Below are 21,463 nucleotides of genomic sequence, written 5' to 3' on the forward strand. Positions count from 1 at the left end.
CTCTCCTTTTTGAATGTTTGGTAATCTGCTCTACTAAGGCATCATCTGAGTCTTCAGTCTGGCTTGGCGGTCTATAGCAGACACCCACAGTACGGTTGTTTCTCTCTCCTACAATTTTTACCCATATACTCTGTATCTGCTTTTCATGCTTCAGGTCATGGATTTCTTCACAAGTATACACATCCTTTATATACAATGAAGCTATTATCCCCATTTCCAGGTGCTCTTTTGTCATTCGTATTGTTTTCTCCCTCCCCCTCAAGATCTAGTGTAAGGCTCTCCTGATCAGATTTTAAAGACTCTTGGCAAACACATTCTTGCCAACTGCTGTGAGGTGCAACCCATCTCTCGCCAGAGGTCCTTCCTCAAGGAAGCGGAGACCATGTTCCAGGAAGCCAAATCCTTCCTGATGACACCACCTGCACAGCCAGTAGTTTACCTCATGTATTTTCCTCTCTCTTCTTGGGCCACGACCTTCAATAGGAAGGAGTGATAAAAAAGTGTGTTTTTTAAAGTTCACAGTGCAATTTATTTCAATATTATTTGGCTGCCTATTGATTTGCTTATTTAATATCATCAACTGCTTGTCATGAAAGCCACAATGAGCTGCATATAAAATATTTTTATTTTGCAATATTATATACACATAACGACAGAAATAAAGAGCAGACAAACAGTACCATTTAGATGACCCTTGAGCCAAGACACACTTACTGAGCCAGGTAAGGCTTTTATCTGCTAGCAAATGAGCCAGTCATAAAGGCTTGTGTCTCTTCCACTGTTCTAGGTAACTGAGCAACGCTATGTAAGAATTTGCCCAAGGAAGACAATTACCCCCTACAAAAGTGTTTTCCACAAAATGCAGTTTTTGGCAGTGTACTCCTTTTCCCCATGATATGGACTCACATAAAGCACCTGATTTATGATCAAGGCAGATACACGTTAAATCTGAATTGTTTGGCTTAAAATCCTTAATCATTAATTGCTGACCTATAATTCCAGAACAATAAATCATAATTCTGCATACTACAAATGTTAGCATTAGTGTGGCCAAAAATGGCCAAGTACATGAACAACTAACCAAAAGTGAAGCAAATGAGCATTAAGAGGGGAACGTAAACCAAAATGCTCCCAAAGGCAAAATATGTGACTTAATGTTACAGAAAAACAAATGGACAGACTGAAAAAGTACTGAATTTTAGACAGCAAAATCCTTCATTTGTAAATAAAATAAAAAATGGCAGTAGAAGTACTTGATTTACTATGTAGTCTGCAAACAAGACTTGCTTAACAAGAACAGTACCTCAGCTGCAAAAGTGCACACAAGCTCCTGTAAACAGAGAACTCTTAATGCGTTAGCACATGTGCCTTGTTGAAGAGCAGCCCAGAATTCAGCACAGGATGTTTCCAACAATTATATAGTTTGCTGTATGAAGCTCACCATGTTTCTAAACCCATTTGTTCATTTACACATAATCATTTTGCTGAATGTGTGATAGTCCGAACATACATTAACTTGTGCCAATCATCTCAGCCCAAACAGTGATCTATTTTAAAACCTAAATATATGCAATGTTAAAGGTAATGAGAGGCTGTTCATTAGCTGACATAAATAAAGGTGTCATTACTAATACAGGTATGATCCCTACAGAGCAACTCACTTAATGGCCAGTCAGAAACGGGTTTGAAATCCTGACTCAAAAGAACTCCTGTATTATACTGCCTACAAAACCAGCTGAACGCCAAACAAAATGTTCCTGAGTCATTTCTGGATGTTTTCATTACAAACAACATGAATAATTTTTGAATAAACATAGAAAATATACTCTGAATAGAAAACACATTGCCTTCTGTTAAGAGAGAGAATCTGTATTACTATCACAACATCAAAAATTTATCTCAATACACCAAGTAAATTTGAGAAGAGGACGGAGTAGTTAATTTGCTCAAACAAATGTTCATTTAAGATTCATATTAAGCAGACCTTAATAATTTTGGTCAACTAAAGTGAAAGGAATGATTCAATATAATTCTATTTATCTTTGGAAAAGAAATTACGACATTTAAATATTGCAATTATGGCTACATTCAAATATGTCAAAATAGTATTTTTTTGAGTGGCCAGTCTAGGCAGCTCAACCTCCATCTCCCACCACAAACTGAGCATCACCAGGCATGAATGTGTCCACACAGTTTCCATAAAATTCATTCTCTGAAAGGCCACATGAATAAAAGATGTCACTGTTATTAAGATGGTTCCTGTGGTCTGCTTAATCTTAAAGACGCTTGTTTCACCAACTTCTGCTGATGTCTTGTTGCTTGAGCTTCATCAATAGCATGACAGATCCTCTGGGAAGCAAACAGATTATTATTAGCCACGAAACCTCACAAAAGACTTCACGGAAAAACTGAATGAATATTTCTTGGAGAGATGCAAAAACCTGAACTTGGCTAAGCTAATAGCAACCAGAAATAAAAATTAAAAGAGCCTGAGAGAGGCATGGAAACAAGAGTCTGTAAGAGAAACTGCCTAAATCAACTCATTAAGATGCCCCAGTGCAGGGATTCTCAACCTCCAGAGCCCACTTGAAACAGCTGAAAATTACCAAATCCCACCAGTCACAAAATTAGTAGTGAAATGGCAAACCCAGTCACAAAATAGTGGCAGACGGAGATAGAATTGGGCACAATCACCTGGCAATTGCTGACATTACTTTCCAAAGATAACCCATTTTTGGAAATTGCTACTTTCTTTGCCACAATGTTTTCCTTGTGGAAAGGCATTCCATAGTTCAGATTTCTTCAAGCTTAAGTACAGATGTTTGCACTAGTGGTATTGTGATTCACTCTATTTTAGGCAGAATTTGCTGATCCAGAGGTGCAAAGTGCAGAATGCTTCTTCTTTTACATTTTTTACATTTGTTCCTTTAACACTCACATTGTACCTTGTTCTTTTTCAATTAATATTCCAGAAGGAACTGAAGGATGGGGTGGCTTTTTGGCAAGATTAATAATTCCACCACCACTGAAAAGTTTCAAGGTGTGGTCAGATAGGCACAACTGCTCCTGGGACAGACAACCAAGGAAGAGCACATGGCCCTATTTATTTAGCATGATACTCCTCAGTGTCCTCAACCACACAGTGGGTAGGGGAATATGGGATTTAAAAAATAAATACTGACAAAAGGAGGCAAGCACTCCATTCTCCAAGACCAGTATTCAAGCAGGAGACTGAAAAGGAGCTCTTCCCTTCTTCCTATTTCCTGAGGAAAGAACTTCAAGGGTGAAGGAACGCTAACCTGAAGACCATTGAAGAAGGCGGAGATTTATTAATCTAGGTGCCAATTGCAGTTATCGTGCCTTGCGGTGAAAAGCACTGCACCAAGACAAACCTGCCCCAGGGCACTGGTGGAAATGCAGTGACGTTCAAATCAAGAGCACCTGAGTGGTGAAGACCAGTGTTCTGCCGTATGTTTACACTGGAAATGTAGTACTAGTTCCAATATCATAATTACCCTTGCTGAAGCTGAATTCTTGAGCTGGATTTTCTTTACTGACTCTTGTCCTGAGTTCTCTCTCTTGTGAAATGTTAACAGCCCTTGGTCCTGTTAGAAAACCCAGAATAATTTAAAATAACTGCGAAAATGTTATTACATTCCACTATTAAAAAGAGCATAATCAGATCAGCCATGGTCACAATTTTATTATAAAAGAAAATTAGACATAAAGTTATTCCCTGTTCTATTTTGTGTTTGTGAGATTACACCCAACACCAAAGTATTCGCTTATTGTTTCTAGAACAAGTGTGAATCTGTTCCTCTTACCTTAACAAAGATCTGCAGTGTGTTTTCATCCACAACTGGTGGCCGTGTGAAGTCTTCATATGAATAATCCCAATCTGTTGTTATGTGCCCTAAAATCTCCACCTCCTTTATGAACATAACTCTCCTAGATGAAGACAGAAACATGTCAATATTTTCTCTTTAGTAAACACTTGAGTGTTCGGCACACTCACAAAACCCAAGACCACTCAGTACAGAAATATCTACTTTTGTGGACCATGCACGTGACACAAGATACATTTTAACTTCAGCATATTAGAAGTTACACATCTTTAGCCACAAAATTGTTCAAATTATGACTGGACTTAAATTGGCAGATGAAATAAGCCCTTTTGCACCAGTGTTACAAAATAGTGTGGAAAGAAGTGTCATCAATATCAGCAGGTATTTCAAGGAGAAAACCTTTGCCCAAAAGCAAAATGATGGGTTCCCTGAGTGGGCTTTCAACAAAAGATAATGAAGGCATGTGACCAAGGAGGAATGCACATTAATATCCAAGTTGGAAAAGAGCTCTGTGGGAAAGCAGCTTTTTATGCAGGAGGTTCCAGATTCAATTCTGGATAACATTTCTATTTAAAGGCACAGGTTGCTGGTAACGTGAAAGATCCCTGGAAGGACCCTGGACACAAACCAGAGAACAGTATTAGTCTTCCTGGACCATATATGAACAGAAAGGGAAATTTTATTCATCATGAGGTGAATAAAATTCATATTAGTCATATTAGACTTGGCCTTAGTACAGCAGAATCTGGATCTCAAGTAGAAATCAGCAACCGGAGGCCCCAGAACCTAATGCAATTCTTGAGTACCTCCATCTGATCTCTAGGTGCTCGTAGGCAGGGGGGCGTGGCTGAGGCAAGACCATGTTTAGAAAAGAAACTGCCTAGCCCATTGCCATCCATAGCCTCAACAGAAAAACCAGAATCCTGGAATGAGATGTGCTTCCTCCTACATATAATTCAATTTAATTTGCAAGCAAAGAGGAAAGAGGAAATTCCCACAGAGGCCTTCAATATAATCCTGGTTCAATATTAACTCTCCACAGAGTGGCAGTGTTTGCCTTTTGACTAGGTGCGGATTGGTTTGACCAAATGAAATACCCACAGAACACTGGCTGAATTCCTCTGGTTTAGTCAACACAATAATACCTGTTGGTTACTACAATGTGCGCCTTTCTGCCCCCTGGAACAGCACAGTGGTACTGGAAGCTTTCTCCAGCCAGCTTCTTGATATGAGAATTCTGCAGCAGGATGAGGGTAAAAAAACAAAAGACACATTTCTAGTCTCAGGTAGAATTTCAAACCCACATGAGGTAACAATTACAAGGCTTGGACTGAATTCTGGAAAAGGGAGTTCTTCCAGTGGATCATGCCCACCCTTCCCCCCACTCCCCAAGAAAGCATATTTAGTGTTGGGGGGAGATAGTCAATTTGCATAGTGCTTTAGCGTCCAGAACTGAATCCCATATTCGTTAACAATGAAGATTTCCCCCCTTAAATTTAGTAATCTGTGTAATAATCCATTTGCCAGACTGCTGGCATTCTTTCCTGTGCAAGACTTGAGTGCATAAAATATACAAAGTGACAAAAAGTAAAATACATTAAACTATGTTGTTGTTGTTGTTTTTAAAGAGAAGTCCACAGGGCACAGCCTGCTACCCCAAAGTAGAAGGGGGGGTCACTTTAAGAGGAAGAATGTAGTAATTCTGTATTTTGCAACATCAATTCAGACAGGCTTCAGCTTTCGTTTTCTCCATGTCATAATTTTATTTCCACCAGTCTAGAAGTACTTCTTTCAATCATACAAAAAGGATTATATCATTATAACATACAGGTTATAAAATTGCTGAAAAGTTGCAATAAGGAAAATGGGGGGGGGGGGAGAGAGTTCACACATTCAAGTGCAAATCTAAAATAGGAAATAGCAGCACTTGTTTGATCAAAACCAGAAGTCCCAGCTGACTAAACATGCTATACAGAGTTGTTTTTTATGAACTCCAGATGCCAGCGTGGCATGCACAGGTATTGCTGTGCCCACAGAGTCCTCCCCTGGCACTGGCAGGGTCCCCTTCTCTGAATGAAACGAGGCTTGGAAGAAGCCCTGGGACCAAAAAAAGGTCAGCAATCCTTGAATTAACTGAAACTACGTTTTACAATTTTTAAAAACAAAAGAAGCCAAAGATACAAGATAATAAGAACGCACATTAAGATAATATAAAGGCAAACTACACATTTATGAATAAATGCCTGATTCTGTAACAGAATCTGCTATTATTCAAACATCAAAGAAACCACTGATTTTCCTTAAAGCAATTCTTTTTCTTCCTTTTGTAATCTAATATTCATCTTGCGACATGCAGCCCTATGAGTTGCATAAAACTCTTGCCTTCCACCACTCAGCTCCAGTCTCCCCCCTCCTTCCATAAGAAGGATCAGACCTGCAGGATCAGGCCAACGGCCTATCAGTCCAGCATCCTGTTCTCACTGTGGCTATCAGATGCCTCAGTGGGAAACCGAAAGCAGGACCAGAACACAGGAGCACTCTCCCCTCCTGTGGCTTGCAGCAACTGGAATTCAGAACCATTACTGCCTCCGATTGTGGAGGTAGAGCCGAGCCATCATGGCTAGTAACCATCAAGAGCCGTCTCCTCCATGAATCTGTCCAATATTCTTTTAAAGCCATCCATGTTGGTGGCCATCCCTGCCTCCCCTGGGAGCGAGTGCCAGTGTTTTCTATGTCCTGTGTGAAGACATCCTTTCCACCTTATACCTCAATTCATTTGTCAACCCAATTCAGGATTGCAAGGGACTTCAGGACTAAACTGATCTCTTCCCCCGCCCTTTAAAAAGAGGCATTGAGTAGCTTATTTTAGCTAGATCAAAAACAAAAACAGAAATTTTAGCTAGATCAAAAACAGGTATCCACTAACTCAGGGATGGGGTAAGAAACAGCTACCTACCAATGCAGGTTGGCAAGAGAAAAAGGGGGGAGACCACAATGAAGCTCAGAATGCTAACAGCAGAGAATAGTCAAGGATGCTGCTTGTTCTGGGACTCCTTCCCTCTCAAGCAAGGAAGCACCCCGACCAGGTGTCCTCCAGATGGTTTGGACTACAACTCCCATCAGTCCAACCCAGCACAGAAGGGGAGGGGTAAGGCTGCTCTAAAGCAACAGGACACACGTACACACAGAGGCGAAGACACTTAAAGAAATGTTCTCTGAAGTTAAGCCCAAAATCCTTGCCAAAAAAAGTGTGCATGGCATTATATTTGCACAAAGATTCGGTGATAATTACAAAATACATTTGAGAAAATAAATTACTCAAAACATTTGAGCATCAGTATAAAATCCAACATTTAATACTGCTTTTTATTTTTTATTGAAAATATTTCTCAGAAAAGAGAAGGCTCTCTCATGAGTTGCCACATGAGAGCAACTCAGAAGTACATAAACAGGCAAAAAGGAGCACAATTATTTTTATATTTGTTGCTAAAGCTTATGGGACATTTCTTAATCTAATTTAACAAAATCTAGCAGGCACCTACTGTTCAAGAAGAAAATGCATGCCTATAATAATTTCTTTTCACAGCATGTTTCAATACACTAAAGTTACACTGTCTCCAAACATATCTTATTACCTCTAATCAATATAGTTATGGAAATATTTATATTGAACAGCATCACCCAAAAAATCCTAAAGAAAATACAGATAAACAAAAAAAAATGGCTGCTTTTGAGCATCAAGGCATCAACATCAATTTTCAACAATCTGAGTAGAATTTTTTAAAACTGGTGTTTCTATACAACTTTCACACAGGGTTCTGATTTAGAGATTGATGGAATATGTCACTCTTAGCTTGACCCTCACTCCTCTCTTCCTGTCAGAGTTGCTGATGCTGGAAGAGAAAGGTGTGCTTTTTTCAGGCTGGTTGTAGGAGAGGAATGATGGCTGCCATCCGACCAATGGGACTACCAGCTTCCCTCTCACTGAGGTCTATGTGTGCTGAGTAGAAAAGCAGACAGTCGCTTAACATCCTACATCCAGCCTCTTTTGTATGAATAAGGAAACATGAAAGACTAGCCCATATTCATGAATTTGCAACGGCTAGCTACACATGAACAAAATTATTTTACTATTTACATATATGCCAATATACAACACTGACACTTCAACTAGCCAATGCTACACTGTCACTGATCTCTCTTTGCTTTTAATTATAGAAAAACATCAATCAATAATTGGCACATTAAAATATATAGATGTAAACTCTTTTCCACTTATGTTAACCATCACCACCAACCGAAGGGCAATTTTCATGGTGTGCAGCTAACCTCAGGGATAAAAATAAATACATTCCTATCATTTGAAGTAGGCAGTACCAGTGAAAGAGGCTCTGTGGGAAGATACAGAATGCAATGGATTCTTGTTGAATCATGCCCTAAATTTTAAGATAGAGCAAAGCAGACAAATATGATTAAATATAGAAAAAGATAATGGAAACCGTAGACTCCATTATTCCAGTTGTTGCTGCGTAAGCATAGTGGGAGAGAGAAAGAAAGAAGAAATACATTAGAAACTGATCAGATGCTGGAAGTAATGAATAGGAAGGCAAGAGACAAAAAGGAAAAGAACAGAACTTTCAGTTTATGGGTACCTATTTTGAATGGAATTTCACTTCTGGCTTAGAAGAGATTGCGAATAAATAATTCAAGATAAATGCCCCTTAAGTAATAGGTTTCTGTGTTATTGTTCTCAATGTATATCTCACCTCCCCAAATATCAGCAAGAGATATGCTTCCTGTCAATGCATAAATCAAATTGCATGTACTTAAAGGAAATAAAAACATCACCCTATAATACTATTTAATACTGTTGAAGAGCCTAGCAAAAACAACAGGCAAATTAATAAAATGAAACATGCTTCTACATCATTTCTGAATTCCAATGTTCTTTCTCCAAGCCCAGAAGGGTGCATGTAAAGTTATCCAGTGCTTTTTTCCTGTGGGGATGCAGACCCCTAAACATTTTGTGAATCTTTGTACTTTTGTCCATTTACTGTATTTATTTTCCCTGATTTGAAATGTAAAATGGTGATTACCGTATTTTTCGCTCCATAGGACGCACTTTTTCCGTCTTAAAAAGTAAGGGGGAAAGTCTGTGCGTCCTATGGAGCGAATGCAGGGGGGAGGCAGGCAGGAAAAGCCCCCAAGAGCCACACACAAGCTTCGCGCGGCTCTTGCGGGCTTTTCCCCAGGAGGGAGAAGGGACTGACGCGGCCAGACAGTCCCTTCTCCCTCCTCTAGAAAAGCCTCGCGCAACCTCTCCAGCCAGGAGAGGTTTGGCTTCCTCTTTAGCCTTGCGCACCTCTCCAGCCACGGGAGGCTGCGCAAGGCTAAAGAGGAAGCCAGGGCAGCGAGCATGATCCATCCCGCGCCTCTCCAGCTCACTGCCCCGGCTTCCTCTTTAGCCTTGCGCCCCTCTCCAGTCGCGGGAGGCTGCGCGAGGCTAAAGAAGCCAACTTTTGGATCAGTGTTTTTATCTAAGGTTTTAGTTTGGAGGGGGGGTATTATAACTCTGGATCAGTGTTTTTATCTAAGGTTTTAGTTTGGAGGGGGGGGATATTATAAAAAAGGAAACTTTGCAGCTTTTATTTTAGTATACAATAAAAATAAATTAAACTAAACACAAAAGAAGGAAATAGCATAGAAGAAGAAGAGAAAAGGGAAAGAGGGAGGATACAAAGCCATTTACCAGAGGTAGATCTTAACCCTTGCCTCACCTGGGAGCTTCTCTGGGCAGGAATTCCCTCGGCTTAAGTGGGGTGGGGGAAGAGTGGCAGGTAGGGGGGTACCTACCTAGACACTGAAGCCACATGTCTCTCCGATGAAAATTGGGAGCGGGCATTGTGTGAAGTGGCTGTGGATCTCCTGCCACAGAATTGTAGGACTTTATAGAGTTGGGAGGACCACCTGAGGGTCATCTAGCCCAGCCCCCTCACAATGTAGGAATGACAGCTAAAGAACGCCAGGCAGATGGTCCCCCAACCGCTGCTTAAAAGCCTCCAGTGGTGGAGACCCCCAACACCTTCCGACGTCATAGAATTGCAGGGTTGGAAGGGAACTCCAGGAGTCATCTAGTCCAGCCCCGGTGGACAGCGGGTGCGATCCATCCCGCTGCGCAAGGCTAAAGATGCTGTGGAAGGCTAAAGAGGAGGCCAAGGCAGCGAGCGGGATGGATAGCGCTCGCTGCCTTGGCTTCTTCTTTAGCCGCGCGGGAGAGGTTTAGTTCCTGGCTGGAGAGGTTGCACGGCTATGGATCCCGCTCGCTGTCTTGGCTTCTTTGCTCTTTGGGGCTGGGGGGGGGACCCGGGCTTCCCCCGCAGCCCCGAGAAGCTGATTTCCCCCTCTAAAAACTAGGTGCGTCCTGTGGTCCGGTGCGTCCAATAGAGCGAAAAATACGGTATCTTGAGTCAAAATGAGAGTACCCCAAAACATTTTTTTAAAGAAAAAAAGCACTGAAGTTATCCCATGAATCTCATAATCAGACTAGGATGAGAAAGAAGGGCTTACCCAAAGCCACCCAAATTTTTTTGTGGCTGAGCAAGAACTTGAGCCTAAGTCTCCCCACTCCAAATCCAACACGTCTATTCTGTGACTATGCCACACTGGTCCTGGGTTGTAAAAAGCAATCTCCTTGGTGACTAAACACCAACAGTGTGTGAAAAATGAAGTATCAGGTTAGGCTGGGCTGCAGTTCGCATAGATTTGTTTCCCAGTCACAAATATATGGCAGTTATCATATTCTTAGGTGTCATGATGCAGATAGCAAGTCAGCTCCCAACAATAAACTAAGCAAGAAAAAGTCTAGCCTAAATATAGCTGCATTCTGAATCCTATGTGGGATGCAAGGTTTTAACTCTCAAGACAATGGTGCAGAATTTGGAAATGTATTCTACCACACATATAGAGCCCTTCATGAATAGTCATGCTCTAAAGTAAAGAACCATCAGAAATGGATCACACCTGGGAACATTATAGACAAAATCCACAGGCAGAAGCAACGATTCAGATGTGGAGTATTTTTCACATAAAAACTTTGTGGGTGAAATTTCCTCCACTAATATTTGGACACTTTAAATACATTTATTATATTTTTTTTTACTTTTAAAGCTGGGATATATGACAAAGCATACCTCAAATAAGTCATACCCCTCAGCTTCACCCCTGTCATAGGGCCGAATGATGCCATCTTCACGAATGAGACGTGGAGGACGGAGATTTGATACTTCTTCGGTTGATTCCGCCACCCTGTCAAATATCATTGTGAACAATGCAGATTTCCATTTTCTATGTCGTAAATTCATTTTATTTTTTTATCATTTCAGGATTAATCAGAGTCTTTGCATACTGTTTCCCATGCAAGTTGACTATTACAAGAATCAGTTCAAGCTTTCAAGACAATGAAAATACTAAACAAGAAGCTGTTATTCTGAAACTGAATTATCGTAAGTAGCTTGAGTTTTCAAAAAGAAAAAAAAAGGTGGCCACGTAGTACCCTAATAATAATGCAATTCAAAGTGCTAGTTAAGCCCTGAATTGACTTGGAATCAGATTATCTAAAATATCACATTCTCTTATACAAGTCAGTCCTGGTTTAAAAATCTTCAGCAGATGCTCTTCTTTCTGTCCCACCAACACCTGAACCACATTTGGTGGAAGCTGGAAAGATGGCTTCTCAATGGTTGCTCCCAGTCCAACCCGCTGTCCCTCTTACCTCTGGATCCCCTGGAATGTGCTGCTTGCCATGTCTATGACACCTCCTGTTGGACGGGCCACAACACCAACAAGACCCTTCCCGATCCCTTTGAAGAAGCCAGCGGCACCTTCCTTTTTGGCACCTTCCAGCATAAGAATATAAAACAGAATTGAGTCTTCTTGCAACAGGCTAGGTTTCAAGACTCAAAGTACACAATTCTGCTAGTTACATAATTCCTCCATAAGGAGTGCTGGTTCTCTACTTAAAATATCACTTTTTATAGAGTAACAGAATTACAGAGTTGGAAGGGACCCTGAGACCCTTATTAGTCCAACTGTTTAATACTGTCAGAACTATAGTAGTTTTTATTTGAATAAAATGGCATTAAAAAATTTTACTTAGCAACTCTGAAACTATGAAATTCCTCAACATCCCAAGTCAGAATATCAGAGCTCACCTTCTACAGGTTTCGTGACTACCCCAGTCACTCCATCGAAAACCCCCTTAAAGGAAATAGAGAGAACAGAAAATCAAAATCAAAAAGCTACAAATTAATTTCATCCACCATCCTCTATGTTTTCTACTTTCAGTCTTTGGACCTCAATATTCAAAACAGTCTCTCTTGGGGAAAGTTCACAAACTTGCCCAACCAGGGGTATCATGGTGATGAAATGGACACACACAGCCCAACATTCACAATTTAGTGTTATATATTTTTAAGACATTGTCCATGATTCACACAGAAATTAATAAACACTGAAACAATATTTTCAAAGGTCAGTTGATATAGTTGACAAAGACCTATTAAGGCATAAGCGCAAGTCACAAAAGGGCTCAGAAGGCCACTTATGATGTCCTAACCTTGCTGCAAGGAGGGTACTCAAAAGTTAGCTCACCCCAGACCAACTCAGGCACCACAGATAACAGACGCACTAAAACAAGAAGCCAAACACAGCACTAAATGGCAGATGATGATCAAGCAACTATGTAGCGGGAGAGTACTCCATGTCAGACCACCTACAGTAGTCTAGTTTTCTAGTCTTTGTTGTAAGCAGCTGTCTAGCTCAGCAAGAGCGGCTACACAGGTGCTTGCTCATACATTTACCAAACCTTTACTGCTGCTGCTGGGACCAAGGGCAAGAATTTGTGCCATCAAATGGCATCTACACACAGGCTAAATTGGAGGTCTGGCTAAGTTTTCAAGAGCATTGATGTCCACCATGTCTGATTCCTTGGTGAAAAATAACCCAAAGCTTCCAATTCTTTCACACAGAATATTATCAAAAAACTCTGATCAATAAGGCAGTTGTATTTACCCCAGTCAGAGAAGTGGAGAGGAAATTGTACAAATGCCTACAGAATGCCTCCTTGGAAAGTCTAACCAAAGATTATGAGGAAGATAGAACTACTACTGCTCTCTCTCTTTTCCTTGACACATATCGTTGAACAAAATGTGTCACATGATGCTGTCCTTATGATGCCCAGCTCTCACCTCACAGACTGATGGAAGCAGGGAAGCAAAATTACTTCATGTCACGTGCAATCTTCAACAAGATGCCACAAAAAAGCAGGTCAGAAACAGCTCTGCCTCTCAAACTTCCACTTGGAGCCTAAGTCCCTAGTCTGGCTTCACACATACCCAAGCACTGGGATGTTTAGGAACTTTTTGTCCCACATTATGAAGCCTGGCCAATAGATCAGTACCCTTGAGAGTTCAAAGCCAAATGCAACTGCATAAAATTAATACTTCAGTTTTTGCTGCTAGGGTTGGCTGCCAAAAAAATTTCCACTAACTAGCGTTAGAAACACAAACAACTTTGGGGAGGGGAGCCCAATGTGTGCATATTTCACATGGATTAGGCTCAATTTAATAGACAGAAAAAATGTATTTCAGATTTATCTATGCATTTTTACTCTCACACAGAAGTCCAGAAAATATCTAAGCATCATACTCGTAGAAAGCCTTTCCCTCCTTTGGCAAGACTGTCTCCAAAATCTTTAGGCTGACGACCCATTTCCTCTCTTCTCTTCTGCTGGTACTCTTTATCCATAGTGATAGCAGCCAGACCCTTCCCAACAGAACCAGTTATTCGAGAGACCATGCCTGCTGCTCCGCCTATCAGACAAGTAGAAGAATGTTATGGGGTTCCAAGACCATTGAAGAAAAAGGTTGAGAACAAGATAGATGCACTGTTATGGTGATCCATTGCAATTTAAATGGTGGCTGAGTGTTGAGACCAAATCTTGAATGGGCCAATAATTTTTTTACATAGTCAGCTCTTGCATGGACATTTAGGTTGTGCATGTATAATATACTGAAAATTGTGAAGTGTTCAACATACCCACGGTGTGGCCAAGCAGACTTCTTACACCAATCACAAAACCTTCAGCAAACTCTTCAGGTCCTTGAACAGCTCCCTAATCAAGGATGAAAAAGACATTTGAGGGTTTTTTATTTTGTTTTACACACCCACACCATTTCCACACTCCCATCATTTGTGGCTTTATGCAGCTCAAAAAAGATCTTATGACAAATACTGAACTTTTGAAAGAAGTCACGTCTGACAAAAACCATGATCACTTAAATTAGCTGCATGCCTCCTAGCTGGAATATGTGTACAGAAGCTAGATGAGGAAACATGCATACAGATGGATGGTGTGTTCATGATTTCTGCCTTGTCAAGCTCTACTGACACAACCCTTCCAAAAAACTGACAGTGGCCCTCATCTGCTGGTCAGGAGCAGCAGCAAAGGACTGGATTCAGTTTTACCAGGCTACACACACAGAGAGAGTCACAAAATATAGTTACTGGAGCCAGTATACATATTGTTCTTTTTTCCTAACGTAGTTATATTCAACACACAGGTTTTTGAAGTCGTCAGTTTACAAATCCTTTGCTACTGATCAAAATGAAAGATCAGAATGTTTCAGAAAGAAATCCAATGAAACCAACAACCTGCAACTCCAGTGGCACAGTGACATCATACCTGGAAAGGCTCATAGAAGAAAGCTTCCACACCTTCCGACAGACCTCTGATTAAGCCAAAGGGATTGCCCAGGACATCTAAACCCAGCACAAGAACATACACCTGCTTCAAGAACTAAGGTAAAAAATAAACAAACACAGAAACAGAAAAGAGAAATAATTAGTATTCAGCTTTTTAAAAAAAAATGGATGAGAATCTATGCACGTCAAAAACAAACAATATTTAATGGTAGCTTAACAGCAGTACTATAGTGTGAGAGTGTGGGGTGCGGTGGGTAGGAGGGGGTGGGTAGGAGGGTGTGTGCACACACACACAATGCAAAGAATATGTCATTGCTTAGGAACTACGATTTCACACTGCAATATTAATGCCTCCTGGGCAAAGAGAGTTGAGCTTCAGGCCTTATGAATGCATGTGGAAATGATGTGCTAAATCCAAAGTTCAGTTGGAAATACAGCGGAGAAAATCATGCAGAGGGCAAACAACTTACCTGATCTCTGTAATGCCCGATGACTTTCCACATTAATTCATCTCTTTTGTAAAACTGATACTTGATTTCAAAGAAAGCAAGCCTGAAAAGAAGCATCAAATCAGCATCTGAAGAATGATGTTTTCCCATTGCTGAGAATGTCTAAAACTTCTAAATACTTACAGTGCATTTTCTTCTCATACATCATTTCATCTATAGAATAACCCTGTAAAGCTGATTGGCATTATCCCCATGTAAAAAATGCAGAGCTGAAGTTAAGAGAATGCAAGCTGCCTATGGTAGCAAATTCAAGACTGAGATGTGACTGAGCAGGCAACATCACAGCAGGTTCTCTTAGCCACTTTTATGAGTATCCATTCTCCATTCATACAGCCCTCTTTCTGTGGTTACCCAATACTGTTCTAATAAGTTTCCAGAAGCATGAACACAGTAGTGACAGTGGTTAAAAATAATTAGTACTGCAAATGCTTAACAAGAACCCAGAAAGAGAATTTAAGAGATAAACACTTGCTTCATCCACTTACTTGAATATTAGATCATCTACATCTGTAAGAGTAGCCCCAATGCTCTTCAGTAGTAGATTCACAGAATGGATCGCTATCATTTCTCCTCTGCCCTTATCAGATGCTTCCCCACCAGAGCCCAAAGAAAGGCTCAAATGCAACTAACAAGATAGAAGTGGATATGAATTAACATTTTCGGTACCTGCTTGTCAAGATTTACTAAATATATAGACATATGGAAGCGGCAAACATGTAGAAGTTTGAAAAATGCTTCAGAAAAAAGATACTAGACCTGTGGCGATGTTTGTGACAACATTTTTAAGTGCTCAGTTATATTGCTAATCATTCTGTCAATCATTTTTTCTTTTCAGAAAAGAGTGCTCATAGTTACACAGTATACAAGAAATGTTTTATATTAAATTAGACCCACAGTTAATTTTCAGCTTGAACCGCCTTCTAGATATGGTGAGATAAAAAGGAGGATTTTCTATGTAAATTTAGAACATTTTGAATACTCTAAATAGTCTTTATATACATAATTGACAGAGGGAAAATTGGAAATCCTCTTTATTTCTTTTGCTTATCTCTCTCTTTCTTTTTTATGATTTCTAGCTTCTGTCCTCTATTCTGGGTTAATGAGGATACAAGAAGGTGATGGGTGGCGCATAGATTTGTGTGGCAAGGCATCCCCCCTCCTCTTCGGTTCCTCCCAATACCAAGAATAAGACGCACTGCATTTTTGGGTGAAATCAGGCCGCAACTTTAATGCCAGCAGATATAAGAGGATTGGCATTGGGTAGATCCCATCCCTTCCGGTCCACCTGCTGGAAGATCTTGCATTTTGGGATCAACTGGATAGGAGGGAGTCCCTGACCTACATCAAAGGGCAACTCCCTCACTGGATTGCACCTGGGGGCTGCTGTGGCCCCTCGCCCCCACCTGGGCATCCGAAAAGAAGCATCTCCCCTGGATCCCTTTAATGGGAAAGCCCATTTCAGGGGAGGGGGTCAGGCAGAGGCTACAATCTCTCCTCCAACCAAAACTAGACCTATCTAATGCTTAAAGCACCAAAGGTGTGACAATTGCTACGAAGATGGCAAAAACCAGAGGGCTGGAGCCAATTTGCCAACTGAAAAAATTCCAACCTGGCCCCAAATATGGCAACCAGCTATGCCATAGTGGGAGGGTGGGAGATCCCAAAAATATGGCTGGAGAACAAACCACATGCCTATGTAATATACTGGAGTCTGCCCCCTGGTGGGTCCCATGTTCGGTTGTGATTTGCTGAGTAGGCAAATAGGTGGGACCAATTACCCAGGCAGCAAGCTCAGCCCAGAGACTTCCTTTGCTTCCTTTGGAAACAGTCCCTAGGTCTTCCCACATTGGATCCTGGCGCAAGGGGGAATGCCAGCCCACAATGGCACCCACCAGAGAGGATGAGTAGACATTTCATTTTCACCTGATAAAAATAAACTGCTCTAGTCTGACTGGGAACTATCAACCCTGCTTTGACCTATCAGTTGTAGGCACTTCATTTTTGGTTTTTTTTGGGGGGGGGGCTGAGCCAAGTGGAGCAGAAAGGAGCAATGCACACTGGAAAGACGAATGGAAGACAAGATTGTGCTATGCACCAGTGCCTATAGTCACATACTTAAGCCACAGTACTGTATCAACTTCCTGACAAGAAAGCCCCATTGACTTTTGAGTAAATAGGATTCTGCTTAGTGTCATGGACACTAGGGTCATAAGAAAGACCCTACGCAGGAACGTTTTAAAGATATTCCCTCTACAGGTAAAGCATGCAAAGTATTTGCAGAGTGACTAAAGAGATGCATGGCTTTGTTGCAAGAATGAGTCAAAAGTATAAATAATATCGTAGTCCTAAATTAATGTGGTTTAGTGGGCAAGTTTGCAGCATAGGTTAAGAAACTTAGGAAGTAACATCAGTGAGAAACATGATTTAAGCCAGCCTTTTCTCTTCGCTGATTTAAATAAATAAATAAACCCAAAAACATCACTATCACTTAAGGCAGGTTCCACATATTACTTTGAAGGAACCCAAGAGAATTTTTCTTCCATCTACTTAGCTAGTTAATGAAGAGAGAAATTAAAATTTGTCACAGATGGAAACACAGCAAGACTGCACCCAAGATGCTGTGCCGTCCTCTCCCTACTGAGCAAGCTGTGAGGCTGCAAATCTGTGAAATGAGAATGGCGATAATCAGCACAAGCTTCAGTGAGGACTGTTCTGCCAGGCGGTGCCCACTGAACACAATATTTACACTACTGTTAGTCAGCAAATGTAAAAATATCGTGGTCATGTGACTTTGAGTACATATTGCAGTATCATTTTATCCAATACCATTTTATTCTTAACGTTACTCTAATGTTACATAATTAAATATAACCAGCTTGATTTTTGTGTTGCCAAGCCACAGTCCTTTCAAACATACCTTCAGAGGAGAAATATGGAAGTGCTCAAAGAAGCTGAGGGTGGATATGTCAGTCAAGGATGACTCCATCAACTGTGTGTTAAGAGCATCAATATCCTTTTGTATCAGCTTTGTCTGTTAAAATAGCAATAATTTTAATTGAAATCCTCAGTTAGGTTCAGACTTGAACAGTAGGCGCTACACAAACTGATGAAACATTTCTATATTTGGGGTGCCTCGAGACTCTGTCCTGTCCCCCCCCCCCGTATGAAACTGCTAGGAGGTATGAATCAGGGGGTTTGAGCTGGGTGTTCACCAGTATGCGGCTGATGCCCAGCTCTACCTCTTGTTTAAATCGGAACCAGTGAAGGTGGTGAATGTCCTGTGTGAGTGGTTCTGTCTGGAGGTGGTTGGGGGTGGATGGTGGCTAACGGATTGAGATTGAATCCAAGAAGAGAGAAGTACTGTTTAAGGGGGGGCAGGCGTGGGGGATTCCCTGGTCCTGAATGGGGTAACTGTGCCCTTAAAGGATCAGGTGCACAGCCTGGGAGTCATTTTGGACTCACAACAGTCCCTGGAGGCACAAGTCACTTCTGTGTCCAGGGCAGCTGTCTACCAGCTCCATCTGGTACATATGCTGAGACTCTACCTGCCTGCGGACTGTCTCGCCAGAGTGGTGCATGCTCTAGTTATCTCCCGCTTGGACTACTGCAATGCGCTCTACGTGGGGCTACCTTTGAAGGTGACTTGGAAACTACAACTAACCCAGAACGCAGCTGCCAGACTATTTAACACCAGTCCTGAAAGACTTACATTGGCTCTCAGTACGTTTCCAAGCACAATTCAAAGTGCTGGTGCTGACCTTTAAAGCCCTAAATGGCCTTGGCCCTGTATACTAAAGGAGCGTCTCCATCCCCATCATTCAGCCCAGACACTGAGATCTAGCTCCAAGGGCCTTCTGGTGGTTCCCTCACTGAAAGAAGTGTCGTTACAAGGAACGAAGGAGAGGCCCTTCGCAGTAGTTGTGCCCACCCATCAGATGTCAAGGAAATAATCAACTATCTTACTTTTAGAAGGCATCTGAAGGCAGCCCTGTTCAGGGAAGTTTTTAATGTTTGATGCTGTATTTTAATTTGCTGGAAGCTGCCCAGAGTGGCTGGGGTAACCCAGTCAGATGGGCAGCATATTATTATTATTATTATTATTATTATTATTATTATTATTATTATTTATTTATACCCCGCCCTCCCCAGCCAAGGCTGGGCTCAGAGCGGCTTACAAGCAATAATAAAAACAAGATGAATGATTACAACTTAAAAACAAAAATAAAAAAACAACATTAAAATAATGGAACATTAAAATATTAATGGAGGAAGACTGGAAGAAATTTAAAGACTATCTTCAGAAATATTGTAAAATTAATGAATGTTAAAATTATGTTTGGATTGGCAATAAGTGGTATTTAGCAACAAAAGTTAACAAGAATATGCAAAAATGAATTGATAAATGGATGAAAATATAGAATCATAATATGCTATGATATAGAGTTAAGACAAATGAAAGAGGGCAAGGATTTGCTGAATTGATTATGTAAATGGGAACACAAAAAGGCGAGGTGTGAGGAGGTCAAGGAAACAAGCAAATGAGCTTAAAGATATCAAAAAATGGATCTGTTTTTTAATTTTTTTCCCCATCTATTTGCTTTTTGTATTTTGTATTTTCTTTTGTTTTCTATGAATTTTTGTATTTTTTTGTATTTTTTGTATTTTTTTATTTTTCTCTGTTGTTTTTCTATTCTGTAAATTTCTGTTTTTTTGTAAAACTCTAATAAATATCTTTAAAAAATATATATATTAAAATGTAGCCTCATCGCAGGAGGAGAAGGAAAAGAAAAAAGAAAGAGAGGGAGGGAGGGAATCAAACTGGCTCCAAGCCAAAGGCCAGGCGGAACAACTCTGTCTTACAGGCCCTGCGGAAAGAAATCAGATCTTGCAGGGCCCTGGTCTCATGAGGCAGAGCGTTCCACCAGGCCGGAGCCAGTGTTGAGAAGGACCTGGCTCTGGTTGAAGCCAATCTAACTTCCTTAGGGCCCGGGACCACTAGGGTGTTGCTATTTATGGACCTTGAGGCTCTCCGTGGGGCATACCAGGAGAGGCGGTCCCGTAGGTACAAGGGTCCTAGGCCGTGAAGGGCTTTAAAGGTCAAAAGCAGCACCTTAAATCTGACCCTGTACTCCACCGGGAGTATATATATTATATTATATTTTGCTTGCCTTGATACAATTTGATCTCATTTCAAGTAACATTACCTATCACAGGAAATTACAATATTTGTTCCAATTACCTCCTTTAAAAACTGCCTTCTAGGCATTTTTCAATACACTGGTTTGAAAATATTATTTCAATGAAAATTCAGCAAATGGAAGCTCAACTCTCTGCAATAATTTAAAAATTGCAGCCCTGTTCAAACATCATTATTACTATTAATATTTATTAAATTTATGGCCTGCCCATCTGCTGGACAGCTCAGCTGGTTAGAGCATGGTGCTGATAATGCCAGGGTTGCAGGTTCAATCCCTGTAAGGGACAGCTGCACAGTCCTGCACTGCAGGGGGGTGGACTAGATGATCCTCAGAATCCCTTCCAACTCTATGATTCTATGGAAGCATTCCCTGAGGAGCCCAGGATGGCATCATGGTAAACAACAGTTAATCGCTTACTGTGACCAGAACTTTCAGGACTGTTTGTCACATTATCATAGCAACAGGCCACCCATATGCCAAATCCATGATCAGCTTGTAAGAACATTTTTCTGGGACAGCACTTCAAAGCCACAGGCAACTTTTGGAAATCTGAAGGCTAGTAAACTCATCCCAAACTTGTTTTGTGTACTAACACTATACACAAAACACAGTTTCCAGAAATTGTTAAAAATATTACACAGTTGTCCAGATCTTGTTTAGTTATATTCCCCCCATGTTGCTAATTATTGTCTTGAAAATAAATAATTTTCTCTAGTTCAAATCTATGGACAGATCTAGCATTAGTATTCTTCTGTGCTTTCATAGACTGGCATGTTTTAAAAAACAGAATTTCAGCTCAACATATGAGATGTCCCAAGCAGACCTTACCCTTTGTTTTTCAGCTTCTGGGTCTGTAGATGGAGTGAAGAGTCCAATAACAGCTCCTAAGAATCCCTGATCTATTTTCAAAGCCATTTCCTGGATTAGAACCATGAAATACCTGAGGAAAAGGAAAATACAAGTAACTGACAACACAGCTTCCGTGAGGCCAACTGCCCATTTTGTGGTTAATATTTAATTTTAAAGCAAGTGAAATATTGGACCTTTTCTGCTTATGCAGCTACCTATGATGCACCTGCAATGCCTGAGTTCCTTGAAGACTAAACAATAAAGTGGTGGAAAACTTGTGGGTAATTCCAGAGGCTTGTGG

At 40.8% G+C, this 21,463-nt stretch overlaps 1 protein-coding gene across 6 annotated transcripts in view; it reads right to left on the minus strand.

Annotated features, from left to right (window-relative positions):
• Positions 1-607: 607 nt before the first annotated feature.
• Positions 608-21,463, minus strand: part of VPS13C (vacuolar protein sorting 13 homolog C) — a 109,031-nt gene continuing 88,175 nt past the window's right edge. For 5 of the 6 annotated variants that reach the window (XM_083586055.1, XM_083586054.1, XM_083586053.1 and 2 more), the window contains 14 exons: positions 21,142-21,253; positions 18,033-18,146; positions 15,601-15,740; positions 15,077-15,158; positions 14,587-14,700; positions 13,941-14,016; positions 13,551-13,714; positions 12,056-12,101; positions 11,617-11,740; positions 11,036-11,150; positions 4,991-5,082; positions 3,825-3,948; positions 3,516-3,605; positions 608-2,349 (listed from right to left, as the gene is read on the minus strand). In XM_083586055.1, coding sequence (XP_083442181.1) covers positions 2,248-2,349; positions 3,516-3,605; positions 3,825-3,948; positions 4,991-5,082; positions 11,036-11,150; positions 11,617-11,740; positions 12,056-12,101; positions 13,551-13,714; positions 13,941-14,016; positions 14,587-14,700; positions 15,077-15,158; positions 15,601-15,740; positions 18,033-18,146; positions 21,142-21,253 — 1,495 coding nt within the window. In that variant the 3' untranslated portion in view covers positions 608-2,247. Of the gene's footprint in view, positions 2,350-3,515; positions 3,606-3,824; positions 3,949-4,990; positions 5,083-7,302; positions 8,371-11,035; positions 11,151-11,616; positions 11,741-12,055; positions 12,102-13,550; positions 13,715-13,940; positions 14,017-14,586; positions 14,701-15,076; positions 15,159-15,600; positions 15,741-18,032; positions 18,147-21,141; positions 21,254-21,463 lie in introns of those variants that run through there. The other variant, XM_083586056.1, reaches the window with a different exon arrangement.

The sequence above is a fragment of the Podarcis filfolensis genome (assembly GCF_964270895.1).
Source record: "Podarcis filfolensis genome assembly, chromosome: 14".
NCBI classification, from domain to species: domain Eukaryota; kingdom Metazoa; phylum Chordata; class Lepidosauria; order Squamata; family Lacertidae; genus Podarcis; species Podarcis filfolensis.